Genomic DNA, 13,931 nt, shown 5'->3' with positions numbered 1-13,931 from the left:
CAGTGAACTGACTGATCAAGGCGATGAGCCCATACTGTTCTATAATGTAAAATACTTAATTCTGTCCTATAATAATAATCACTGTCATCTGAGGATACTGGCAGTGCCTGTGGGTTTTTTGAAACCCTTTCTTTGTACAGCTGCAATACCATGTGTTTGCCTTTCTTGTACATCCAGTATGAATTGTTCATGTGCATCCATAAGTACTGGTAGCCTACATTGTGTGAGAATAAATCAATACACAGTGATCATTTTTTTTTAACAAATCTTAATGAAGATCAAAGTATAAAACACGCTACAAAAATAACCATTGGGTAACTTGTCATACATTGATGCAGTATGAGAACCTAAGCTGTGGATATGTACGCATGATAGCAGCCGGATTGTTCCCATGAGACCTGCAAGTTAGGAACAGGTTCGGCCAGCCTGGCAGGTTGTCGCACTTCCTTTGTGGTGTGCATGTTTCTGCTCCTTTGTTTTCGGGATTAGCTACTTGTGACAGAAGTGCAGCCTGCGGTTTTTTCCACTTCCAACCACCAAGACTTTCTGAAGGTAGTTTAAGAAGCATGTGAGCCTAGATTTAGCAGGGATGAGGGTAGGAGTCTCCGCAGTAGCTGCAATGTGCCCTGAGGTTCTTCTGATTCAGTTTTTCGTCTCTGATGCCGATTTCTTCCCCTATCTTCTTGGTTTGCTTGCTCCAAGTGTGTAAAGCTGTTTGTAAAAAAAAAAAAGAAAAGGTCATCAGGGTTGTAACTTGAGTTCAAGTTTGTCGGTCATGTCAATTTTCTGGTTCTCTTTTCTTACCCTTGTGACGTTCCACCGCTGAGCCAGTATAGCAGACACTGATGAACAAATATATACTGCTCCTAATACACACAGGAAGAGTGGTTTGATAAGATGCTTCTGATATTTACAGTCTGAACACATGCATATAACTGTCCCCCTTAAGGTCGCTTAGTTGTATTACTCTATCAAGTCTCCTTGATCACATTTTTGTCAAAAAGTTGGTAAAACTATAAGCAACTGTATTGTCCCTCATCCTCTTTAGTATTGGATTTCCTGAGAAAATGCAGAATCCAAGAGCAAAACATTTGAGCTCCCTCTCAGCACTTTTTACTTCTTTAAGCAATTGTGTGACACTTGTTTCAGATATATTTTTTCTTGTTTTTGGGTGCATAACCAACCAGAGTCTGAACCATCCACATTCTACGTAGTCGTAGGTCAGCAACAGCAGCTCGGATGTCAGGCCGCCTGCCGCATATACACAGCTGCATCATCCACAGCAGTGCGACAAATGTCCCCGATCGTCCTACGCCTGCACTGATAAACAGCAGAGAGGGATCATAAGCCTCTGGATGGCATGGAGGTAATGTTAAGATGTGCAGAAGGCCAAAGGTTCAGACCTGCAGTGCACCACAGCTGGCCCCAGACGTGGCATGTCTTGCAAAATGCGTCGCACGTGATCTGTAAAGCTACAGAGTGAGGAAGGGTCCGTTGGAACGCCGCGGTCTGGCCAGGATGGATATTGGTAGTGTGTTATGATCCTTTCTGTGAGACAGTCTCTCTGAAATACATAACACCAGCCTTTGACGTGGCACAAACGTAGGTAAGCACCTACCAAGTCGTGATTACAAAGTAGAATGGAGAAGATAAATTATTCTAACCTGTCTGAGATGAATGGTGGAGGTAAAATAATCTGGGCCCAATTGTTTCCGAGCTACTGTCCTCACTTGGAAAGGTCCGTGATAAACTGTTCCTGATTGCACAGACCAATACTCGTCACACAGCACCTGCACCATCCAAGCAGATTTTTGACGTCTACTGCATGTGACTTCAAATAAACAAATACTAGACACACATTTCGTGGATGATTACTGCAGTGACAGTAATGCAACTATTTGAACCTCACTAATGCAAACTACAGTAGTTGGTTATTTAGTTGATAGACAGACCTAACTTGTGATTGGGAAATCATTAGAAACCATATTCGTGAGATTCAACTTGAGTTGGAATGAATGCATACCAGCTATAATGTAATAATTATATTTCCACAAGAGAAAATATTTTTTTTTCAGCCTATCACAGATAATTCAAAACATTATACTAAACTATTGTAGAGGAAATGCATGTTATTCTGATTTATCATTGTACCAAAATGCATGCCCATATGTTTATCCATATTTCTGATAAAGGCAAGGACCCAAACTGAACAACCAAAAAAAAGCACATTTGCAATACAGTCGTACCTCACCATATCACGCTTCAAATATTGCAGCTTTACCACATTGCGGATGTTTTGGGATTAAAGAAAAAAAGTATGTTCTATCATTTTTTAGTCCTGAATTAAGCATTTTCAAGCACAAACATTGCTAAATAAACTAAAATTATTAATCCCACTGTAGTACTGACCACTAGAGGAGACCAAATCAATCACCACGCTCAACAGCAGGGGTGTCAAACTCAAATACAGAGTGGGCCAAAATTTAAAACTGAACAAAGCCGCGGGCCAAGGTTGAACAAATTAACCTTTTAATGGGGACCCAAACAAGTTTTGCATTGAATATTGAACAAGCAAGGCTTATATAACTTTATAGTGACATGCAAAATCGAGTTTCAAATAATAATAATAATAATAATTAAAAAATATCAATGGCATATCAAATACAATTTAAATAAAAATTGAATGCCTCTTTTCTATTTGCAGCCTTCTGAGGTAAATTTCAACATTAACTTTTTCCACAGGCTAATAAATTTGAAAATAAAATAACAATGAATAAACCAACCATTCAGGACTTTAAACTGCTCAGTTTGCAACACACTGATCTAATATGATGTGACCAAGCCAGATACTTGGCATCTTTTCTTAGATGCTAGTTCATTAATGTTGGGGCTCAGGCTTTGAGCTGAGGCAACCTTCATTATCGAACGAAGGTGTTCATCAGTCATTTTATCTCGTAGTCCACAGTCTTGGGGGCGTGCTTTAAAGGCACTGCCTTAATTTCACGTCCTCTACGAGTTGTCGTCACGTCCGCTTTTCATCCATTCTAACAACGTGCCGGCCCAGTCACAAGATAGGTGCGGCTTCTGTACGCACACACACGTGAATGCAACGCATACTTGATCAACAGCGATACAGGTTACACTGAGGGTGGCCGTATAAACAACTTTAACACTGTTACAAATATACGCCACACTGTGAATCCACACCAAACAAGAATGACAAACTCATTTCGGGAGAACATCCGCACCGTAACACAACATGTAATCGGCGGGCCGGCTCTAGTGTTAATTTGATATCGCCTCAAAGGCCAAGTGAAATTACACGGCGGGCCAAATTTGACACTCATGCTCTACAGTATTGTTGCAGCTCATTGGCTCAGCCTCAGGCAGCATTAGTATATAGATTAAAAGAGTGTAAAGGTGACTAAAGGGTGTTATTTTATGTCTAGAGAGTGCTCATGATCTTGAAAATGTAACTTAGAAGGTTGTTAACAGGTTTTTATGCTATAGCTATGAAAATACCTAATCTACTATTAATGATTGCAACATTGCAGAAATGTGTTTATTGCAGTCATGTCCAGAACAAATTAACAGTGATAAATGAGGGACGACTGTATTGCTTTGTGGTTTGTAAGGATTTAACTTATAACAAAGCACAATTAAATTCTGATTCTTGGGGTGATTCCATTGAGAATCGATTTCTCGATTCAAGCCATTTTTCGCAATATATTAATTGGTAAAAAAATGTATAATAAAACTGTTACAAAAGTTCCTATTGGCTGTTAATGTATGACGTATACAGTGCATCCAGAAAGTATTCAAAATACTTCATTTTTTCCACATTTTATGTTACAGCCAAAATGGGAAGAAAAAAACATTTTTGTCCTCAAAATTTTACAGACAATACGCCATATTGTAAATGGGAAAAGTTTTCTTTTTTTTGATTTCGTAAATTTATTAAAACAAAAAAAATCACATTTACATAAGTATTTATTGCCTTTGCCTTTGTTGATGCACCTTTGGCAGCATTTACAGCTTAATTTTATTTTTTTTAAATATGATGCCACAAGCTTGGCACACCTATCTTTGGGCAGTTTCGCCCATTCCTCTTTGTAAGCACCTGTCAAGCTATGTCAATTTGGATGGGTGTGGAGAACCTTCCAGAAGGACAACCATCTCTGCAGCAATCCACCAATCAGGCCTGTGCGGTATAATGGCCAGACAGAAGCCATTTCTTAGTAAAAAAGTTGGCCATAATGCACTTGAAAGACTCTCAGACCACCAGAAACAAAATTCTCTGGTCTGATGAGACAGAGATTGAACTCTTTGGCGTGAATGCCAGGTGTCATGTTTGGAGGAAACCAGGCCAATACCATCCCTACAGTGAAGCATGGTGGTGGCGGCATCATGCTGTGGGGATGTTTTTCAGTGGCAGGAACTGGGCGACTAGTCAGGATAGAGGGAAAGATGAATGCAACAATGTACATATACATCCTGGATTAAGGGTCACCAACTCGTCGATCGCGATCGTCCAGTCGATCTTCGCGACCATACCGGTCGATCGCAAAAATATTTAAAAAATAAATATGCATTATGATCGACATCAGTGAAACCCCCACCCGGAGAATGGCCAACAGGCTTGCATTTTAACCCCACGACTCGCCCCTCTCTCTTCAGCCTCTCATCCCGTGGCACTCAGCACCCACCCCCCCCCCCCCCCCCCCACCCCCCAGAGCACGGCGGTACACTTCACCCGCTCATCTTGCAAGCGCGCATGGCATGACATGCACAAAAATAATCGAGCTGCAACAATGCATTAAGACTGACTGTTGCAACAAATCTGATATTTTCGGGCAGCCAACATCAACTATTCTCTCAACCACCACCACCATCATCGCTCGCCTGCGACGGGAAGCTAACGCCAAATATTAGTCCGTGAACATTGCTCCAAAATACACATTTTGTACTCCGTTTATCCCCTCTTTATCACACAGGAAAAACCCGCCAGGTGAACAGCTGATTTTACTACGTCCGGCGCTGTCGTAAGACAACCATGTGAGTCGCGTCCCACATGTGACCGTAGGATGAGTCAGTACTACGGTACTAACACTATAGTGGCCATAAACAGTTAGCTTCTACAATAGGGGTGCCCAAATTGCGGCACAGGGGCCATCTGTGCTCCATGACTCGTTTGGGATTGGCCATAGGCACATTACAAAAAAAAAACATGCGCAAAAATTGGGAAAACAGCAAGAAGCACAATGAGACAAAGGCCAATAATAACTACACAAATCTTTGTGTAGTTAGTTACAAACAACAACAATATACAAAACCCAAAACCAGTGTAGTTGGCACGTTGTGTAAATCGTAAATAAAATCAGAATACAATGATTTTCAAATCCTTTTCAACTTACCGGTATATTCAATTGAATACACTGCAAAGACAAGATATTTGATGTTCAAACTGAGAAACTTTTTTATTTTTTTGCAAATAATCAACTTAGAATTGAATGACAGCAACACATTGAAAACATTTTGGCACAGGGGCATTTTTACCACTGTGTTACATGGCCTTTCCTTTTAACAACACTCAGTAAACGTTTAGGAACTGAGGAGACCCATTTTTTAAGCTTTTCAGGTGGAATTCTTTCCCATTCTTGCTTGAAGGACAGCTGAAGTTGTTCAACTCTCCGTTGTCGTATTGTACGCTTCATAATGCGCCGCACATTTTCAATGGGAGACAGGTCTGGACTACTGGCAGGCCAGTCTAGTACCCGCACTCTTTTACTACAAAGCCAAGCTGTTGTAACATGTGCAGTATGTGGCTTAGCATCGTCTTGCTGAAATGAGCAGGGGCGTCCATGAAAAGGACGTTGCTTGGATGGCAACATATGTTGCTCCAAAATCCTGTATGTACCTTTTATCATTAATGGTGCCTTCACAGATGTGTAAGTTACCCATGTCTTGGGCACTAATACACCCCCATACCATCACAGATGCTGGCTTTTGAACTTTGCACCTATAACAGTCCGGATGGTTCTTTTCCTCTTAGGTCCGGAAGACACGACGTCCACAGTTTCCAAAAACAATTTGAAATGTGGACTCGTCAGACCACAGAACACTTTTCCACTTTGCATCAGTTCATCTTAGATGAGCTCAGGCCCAGCGAATAAATGGCTTTGGCTTTGACTAGTAGACTTTTAACTTGCACTTACAGATGTAGCGACAAACTGTAGTTACTGACAGTGGTTTTCTGAAGTGTTCCTGAGCCCATGTGGTGATATCCTTTACACACTGATGTCGGTTTTTTATGCAGTTGCGCCAGAGGGATCGAAGGTCACAGGAATTCAATGTTGGTTTTCGGCCTTGCCGCTTACGTGCAGTGATTTCTCCAGATTCTCTGAACCTTTTGATGATATTATGGACCGTAGATGTTGATTTGCTCAAGCATTTGTTCACAAAGTGGTAACACTCGCTCCATCCTTGTTTGTGAATGGCTGAGCATTTCATGGAAGCTGCTTTTATACCCAATCATGGCACCCACCTGTTCCCAATTAGCTTGTTCACCTGTGGGATGTTCCAAATAAGTGTTTGATGAGCATTCCTCAACTTTTTCAGTCTTTTTTTGCCACTTGTGCCAGCTTTTTTGAAACATGTTGCAGGCATCAAATTCCAAATGAGCGAATATTTGCAAAAAATATCAAAGTTTACCAGTTCGAACTTTAAATATCTTGCCTTTGGAGTCTATTCAATTGAATATAGGTTTAAAAGGATTTGCAAATCATTGTATTTTGTTTTTATTTACACCACGTGTCAACTTCACTGGTTTTGTACACCTATATATACATATATACACCTATGTATGTATATATATATATATATATATATATATATATATATATATATATATTTATACGCATATGTATATATACATACATACACACACACACACATATACATGTATGTATATATATATATATATATATATATATATATATATATATGCTCCAGCACCCCCCGCAACCCTGCTTTGGTTTTTTGGTGACCACTGCCCTGTATGAAAACCAACGCTTCCCATCCAACCTGATGAAGCCTGAAAGGTGCTGTAAAGAGGAATGAACGTAACTGCCCAAAGATAGATGTGCCAAGCTTGGGGCATCATATTAAAACATACTTCAGGCTGTATGTGTGCCAAAGGTGCATCAACAAAGTATTGAGAAAACGCTGTGAATACTTATATACATATGTGATTTCTCAGTTTTTTATTTTTAATACATTTGCAAAAATTGTATTTTTTTCTTCAAATAGTCATTATGGGATATTATCTGTGGAGTTTTGGGGACAAAATGAATGTATTCCATAATAGAGTAAGGCTGTAACATAAGAACATGTGGAAAAGTGAGGTGCAATGGATGTGAGTGAGTGAGCCAGATATATTTAAAAATATATTTAAAAAAATGTATCCTTAAAAAACAAATATATTTTGTTTTGTTGTATTGTTGTTGTTGTTGTTTAAAAAAAAAATTATGATTCAATTTAAAATCCAAATAAATGAGAAATGTGATTTGGATGTGAAATCTTTTTTTTAAACATCACTTAATAGGACAGCTAAAAGGGGAACTGCACTTCTTTGGAATTGTGTGTATTGTTTACAATCATTATGAGAGACAAAAAAGACAAAAGTTTTTTTTTGCATTCTAACATGTAAAAATCGGCTTGTTCTAAGTAGCAAGCAATGCAGCTAATAGCAGCAATCAATTCTGTCTCTAAATCATTTTAAAAAGGCATTCAAAAATCGCCACCAATACTTAATTTATGTCCCGTAACCTGTATAATAACCAAGCTGTAGCAACATTGTTTTTGGAAGAGCGAACACTGAGGAACCCTTTTTCTAGCGTAGTAACACATCGGCGTGGTACCATATTAGTCGTAAAAGCTAACTACAGAAAGAGATAAGCTAGCGTCTACGTCAACACGAAACGTGTTTGAGTTTGTAATGCACACCACTGCAATAGGACACCAATCTCTACTTACTGAAAAACTTGAACATTCATATTACAGTATCTGTAAAATATTAGCCCACATTTCATGTTTTCTTTGTACACAGCTAGCCAGTCAGCGTATGTACCGTATTTTTCGGAGTATAAGTCGCACCGGAGTATAAGTCGCACCTGCCGAAAATGCATAATAAATCAAATCAAATCAAATCAACTTTAAGAAGGAAAAAAACATATATAAGTCGCACTGGAGTACAAGTCGCATTTTTTGGGGACATTTGTTTGATAAAACCCAACACCAAGAATAGACATTTGAAAGGCAATTTAAAATAAATAAAGAATAGTGAACAACAGGCTGAATAAGTGTACGTTATATGACGCATAAATAACCAACTGAGAACGTGCCTGGTATGTTAACGTAACATATTATGGTAAGAGTCATTCAAATAACTATAACATACAGAACATGCTATACGTTTACCAAACAATCTGTCACTCCTAATCGCTAAATCCCATGAAATCTTATACGTCTAGTCTCTTACGTGAATGATCTAAATAATATTATGTAATATTTTATGATAATGTGTTAATAATTTCACACATAAGTCGCTCCTGAGTATAAGTCGCACCCCCGGCCAAACTATGAAAAAAACTGCGACAAACCTATTTTTTTTTGTTTTGTTATGTTTATTAATGATTATAATGTTATTTTTTCAAATCGTGTATTTATTGATAAGCAAAATGTAATTGTAATTGTAAATGTAAATTGTAATTGTAATTGTAAATGTAATTGTAATTGTCCTACTTTCAGACTTATTATTATTCAACTAATTTTTCCACACTTACTATTATTCAACTATTTTTTTTTCCTTAAAAACTCCAATAATTAAGTAAAAAAAAAAAAAAGAACCTATTTTTTATACAATTACACCTAACCCCACTGACAACGAATATTCCAGTCTGAACTCGTCAGTAAAAAGATGTATCACAAGTATAAGCCTTTGAAAAGGAAGGTATGAAGAATTAATATAATATTATTTTTTGTAATTTTGGTGTAACAAGAAACTTTGGCAAGAAAGCATTGATTCCTGCTAGTTAGAATTGTATTACTTGCCAAGGCTCCGAGATAAAGAGAGATGTTTAAAGGCACACACATTCACGCACATCAACACAAAGGTAACTTGTCTCACTATGTCCTTGTGTTTCACAGCTGTCACCATGACGATCACTCTGACGTTCTGCTCCCACACCATCCTCCAGAAATCAACTATAGTGTTTAGCATTGGGCCCTGGGTGCAGATGAAGTCTCGTTCTGATCCTCCGCCCTGTGTACAAATTCACAATAACTATCTAATAACAAATCGTCTATGCTGCGATGGTGTGTCGTGTCTTACTGGCACAAAATTGGCATTGATGTAGTCAGAGTTGGGATTGGAGTTTTGAATGGACAATCTCACCCGACAGTGGTCATCTGTAGCCAAATACGTAGTTGAAAATGAAAAGCAAGGGTTGCTTCACATACAAGCACAGCATGTTGTGTACTCACATGGTAAGATGTACGGGTAGCGGTTCTTTTCTCTGTTAGCCTCTAACTCCCCCACTTTGATTGACAGATCTTTGCCGACATCATTTAGCTTCTTTAAAAAGACAGTGATATTACATGAGCAATAAGGAATATTTAGTAGTGTCAAACGATTAACATTTTAAATCAGATTAATAAGAGACCACACACAAAGCAAAAACTAGTGCAGCTAGAGACCACACAAAATACAAAAAATTGTGCAGCTAGAGACCACACACAAAACCAAAAATAGTGCAGCTAGGGAGTGCACACAATAACCCAATTATAGTGCAACAGGGAAGTGCACAAAAGGGAAAACCATTAGTCACATGCGGCACCTGAAACTCTATGCAGGATAGAGGTGCAGAGCACAAAGGTCCAGACCACAGGACTGTGATATATAAAACATCCTGACTGGTAACCAGGAACAGGTCAATCACCAACAGGTAAAGGAAACCAGTGCTCAGACTGGAGGATTGGTGACAATGGGAGGCAAACAGGAAGTGGAACTAAAAATAAAAATGCTGGAGGGGAAACAATACAAAACACAGGAACATAAATTAGCAAATTCTAAAGCTGTCATGAGAAGTCATGACAGCTTTAATAATTAGAAGTTATCTAGCTTATATTTGGAATGTGTGGCCTAAAAACAAAAAGAAAATGGGTTTATTTGACCTATGATTGTAATTGTGTTGGCCAGCTTGTGGCAAGGAAACATTCTCTGCAAGTCTGAAAAGCATCTGAATCAAGTAGGGAAGCAATACAAGGAAGTCAAATTCAAGTTTTAAATTGTACTTTTGGCCTGCTAACATTTTCAACAAACAGACAATTTACCTCAAATTCTTGTTTAAAGCCTCTGTTGTTACACGCAGAGAGTGTTTGGCAAACAGAGTCAAAATCCTGGAGGATCTGTGCTTTTGAAAAAGTCTGCGACCTGGAAAATAAGCATTCATTTTTATCATAAACATTCTTTTTTTTTTATTTATCTATCTATCTATCCATCTATCTATCTATCTATCTATCTATCTATCTATCTATCTATCTATCTATCTATCTATCTATCTATCTATCTATCTATCTATCTATCGTATTTTTCGGACTATAAGTCGCAGTTTTTTTTCATAATTTGGCCGGGGGTGCGACTTATACTCAGGAGCGACTTATGTGTGAAATTATTAACACTTTACCGTAAAATATCAAATAATATTATTTAGCTCATTCACGTAAGAGACTAGACATATAAGATTTCATGGGATTTAGCGATTAGGAGTGACAGATTGTTTGGTAAACGTATAGCATGTTCTATATGTTATAGTTATTTGAATGTCTCTTACCAAAATATGTTACGTTAACATACCAGGCACGTTCTCAGTTGGTTATTTATGTGTCATATAACGTTCAGCCTGTTGTTCACTATTCTTTATTTATTTTAAATTGCCTTTCAAATGTCTATTCTTGGTGTTGGGTTTTATCAAATACATTCCCCCAAAAAATGCGACTTATACTCCAGTGCGACTTATATATGTTTTTTTCCTTCTTTATTATGCATTTTCGGCAGGTGCGCCTTATACTCCAGAGCGACTTATACTCCGAAAAAATACGGTATCTATCTATCTATCTATCTATCTATCTATCTATCTATCTATCTATCTATCTATCTATCTATCTATCTATCTATCTATCCATCCATCCATTATTCACAGCACTTGGCTTTCCCCTACATATTATAATATAGCCTTATTCCATCCATCAATCCATTTTCCACCCCTTGTCCCTCTCGGGGTGGCGGGGGCTGCTGGAGCCTATCTCAGCTGCATTTGGATGAATAAATAAATTTTTCTTCTCAACATTCAATGCATAACACCCCATAATGACAACATGATTTTTTTATTTGTTTTTAAATTGAAAACATTTAAAAACAATCACTATGTGTTTTTGTTATGTGTTGAAATTTGAAGAGTAAATAAAAAACAATTTAATGTTTGGAATAAGTGAAGAGCTGTGAATACTTAGACCTGATCTACTAAGATTCAAATATGACAAAGTAAACAACGTTTGTAAACTCTAAAAATGGCGTGTACTGTTAGTGGGCATGTTGTTGGTGATCTATTAATAGATGCTATTATATTACTAATTAGATTATATTACCTTTTTTTTTCTGACAGAGCAAATGTGTTGGCACACACACGTAGGATGGAGGATTATTGTCTGTGGTTGAAGTGCGATCACCTCGCTTCTCACAGCCATTTGTGGGTAACTGTGCCAGTTGGCACTTACCTTCCAATTGTGCTAAATATTCTGTAGATGCAAATCAGTGGTCACAAAAGGGCGAGTTCTAAATGATTATATTTGCATTTCCTCTTCCTGGTATTCTAGGGCATTCTAATCAGATTATATTCTGCATGTACTGTAAATGAAGACAGACACGCTAAATGGATTGCGTGAGCTATTTTGCTCATTTACAAAAGGTAATCCTTTGCGCACGAACTTTGTAGATCAGTTTGATAGACACAAACCTTCAGTAGATCAGGCCCTTACTGTGTATATTCTACATTCTTACAATAAGATGTTATAGTTAGTTTTGGGGTACTCACCTCATGTCTTTCCTTGTACTTGACCACCAACTCAGGCAGTGTGTTGAAGGCTGATGATTGCCAGTTTGAGAATGGAATGCTATAAAAAAAAACAAATTTCACAAACTAGCATTGATCAATTAAATACAAAATAAGTAAAGAAGATACAAAGTTCCATCCCTGCTCTTAATGGTTTACCCTAATGGTCGCTTCATATAATGATGTTGGTAAGTTAATAGCCCTTTTGAAACCCAACTCCTCATCCGATCTGCCACAGCAATGTTTAGTCAGAAAGACACGATCCAAGACAAACTGCATTCTTACTACGAAACTGTTCCAATAAGAGGAAAAACCTGCTCCAACATGTTTCCAACAACAAACACTAAAACACAGTCACGGTTTAAAGAACCGTAGGTCTCCAAATGTTTTGTTGTTTAAGAATTACCTTTCTGGACAACTTGCTGTGTAGGCTTTGTAGTTTCAATAGAAGACAAAAAACCACGCTGCTCCAAGTCCTGTAGACTTCTGGTTTTAATAATCCACAGAAAGGCCCAGTCAAAGAAGAAAAATAGCAAAAAGGGTGGAGCCAAAGGGTGGAGGCTGGAGCTTTGGGAAAATGAAGGGTAGTCCTGTTAGTCATGTAGCCCTCAGATTTTCTTGTTTCTACTTACACAAAATGTCATCCTCGCTGGGAAATTCAGTGTCTCTGCCCCATTATGGTATCCATGCAAAAAGTTACATTGTTTAAGGCATCGTCACATTGTCCATAATCATCATCTTATGAATCACATTGATTACGCCCTGCAATTATTTACATGTCGCATCTGTCACAACCAAAAACTGACTTCATGATGACTTTGCCTTAGTCATAGACACTGAACACACATGGAATTTCAGTGCAATGTTGTTGTTCAATCAGTCAATCAGAACCAGAATCAGACTTTGTTTGTATACCGTATTTTTCGGATTATAAATCGCAGTTTTTTTCATAGTTTGGCCGGGGGTGCGACTTTCACTCCGGAGCGACTTATGTGTGAAATTATTAACACATTACCGTAAAATATCACATAATATTATTTATCTCATTCCCGTAAGAGACGAGGCGAATGTCAGCAATCGTCACACACACGTCAACCAATAACAATTCGGCGGGGGCGGGTCATGGCAGAAGTGCATTATGCGTCATGGCAGAAGTGCATTGTGGGTCATGGGATGCTACCTGCTACTACGTCCGTAGCTATAAAAATGGATCGTTTCAACATTGGCGGTAACTTATAAAAAGGGCTGAACAAAAATGGCACCAAAAAGGAAATCATATACTGCAGATTACAAGCTGGACGTAGTGAAATATGCAGCAGAAAACGGCAAGAGGAAGTGGCGCATACCTTTGGAGTTGGCAGAGTTGGCAGAGTTGTTTAGAAGCGACACCGAGGAAGAAGATTTCATCGGATTTAGCGATTAGGAGTGACAGATTGTTTGATAAACGTATAGCATGTTCTATATGTTATAGTTATTTGAATGACTCTTACCATAATATGTTACGTTAACATACCAGGCACGTTCTCAGTTGGTTATTTATGCGTCATATAACGTACACTTATTCAGCCTGTTGTTCACTATTCTTTATTTATTTTAAATTGCCTTTCAAATGTCTATTCTTGGTGTTGGATTTTATCAAATAAATTTCCCCCAAAAATGCGTCTTATACTCCAGTGCGACTTACAAACGTGTATATGTTTTTTTCCTTCTTTATTATGCATTTTCGGCCGGAGCGACTTATAGTCCGAAAAATACGGTAGT

The 13,931-nt window shown here is 38.2% G+C and overlaps 1 protein-coding gene across 1 annotated transcript; it reads right to left on the bottom strand.

Annotated features, from left to right (window-relative positions):
* Positions 1–389: 389 nt before the first annotated feature.
* Positions 390–12,804, bottom strand: LOC133620353 (receptor-type tyrosine-protein phosphatase V-like). Its single transcript, XM_061981799.1, has 11 exons — positions 12,577–12,804; positions 12,153–12,231; positions 10,393–10,492; positions 9,544–9,634; positions 9,392–9,468; positions 9,188–9,322; positions 1,665–1,790; positions 1,404–1,564; positions 1,185–1,320; positions 805–866; positions 390–711 (listed from the first exon to the last, which is right to left on the bottom strand). Exons 2-11 carry the CDS (start codon positions 12,155–12,157, stop codon positions 558–560), a joined length of 1,047 nt encoding a protein of 348 aa, XP_061837783.1. The 5' UTR covers positions 12,158–12,231; positions 12,577–12,804; the 3' UTR covers positions 390–557.
* Between the last annotated feature and the right edge of the window lie 1,127 nt (positions 12,805–13,931).

The sequence above is a fragment of the Nerophis lumbriciformis genome, linkage group LG01 (assembly GCF_033978685.3).
Source record: "Nerophis lumbriciformis linkage group LG01, RoL_Nlum_v2.1, whole genome shotgun sequence".
In the NCBI taxonomy this organism is placed as follows: Eukaryota; Metazoa; Chordata; class Actinopteri; order Syngnathiformes; family Syngnathidae; genus Nerophis; species Nerophis lumbriciformis.
The sequence above is the reverse complement of the archived record's forward strand: the minus strand, read 5'-3'. Positions and strand labels throughout refer to the sequence as shown.

Coding starts and splice junctions, on each gene's coding strand:
- LOC133620353 (XM_061981799.1), bottom strand. Junction 9,323..9,391: donor TCAATGCCAATTTTGTGCCA/GTAAGACACGAC, acceptor ATTTGTACACAG/GGCGGAGGATCAGAACGAGA. Junction 1,565..1,664: donor CCACCATTCATCTCAGACAG/GTTAGAATAATT, acceptor TATGTATTTCAG/AGAGACTGTCTCACAGAAAG.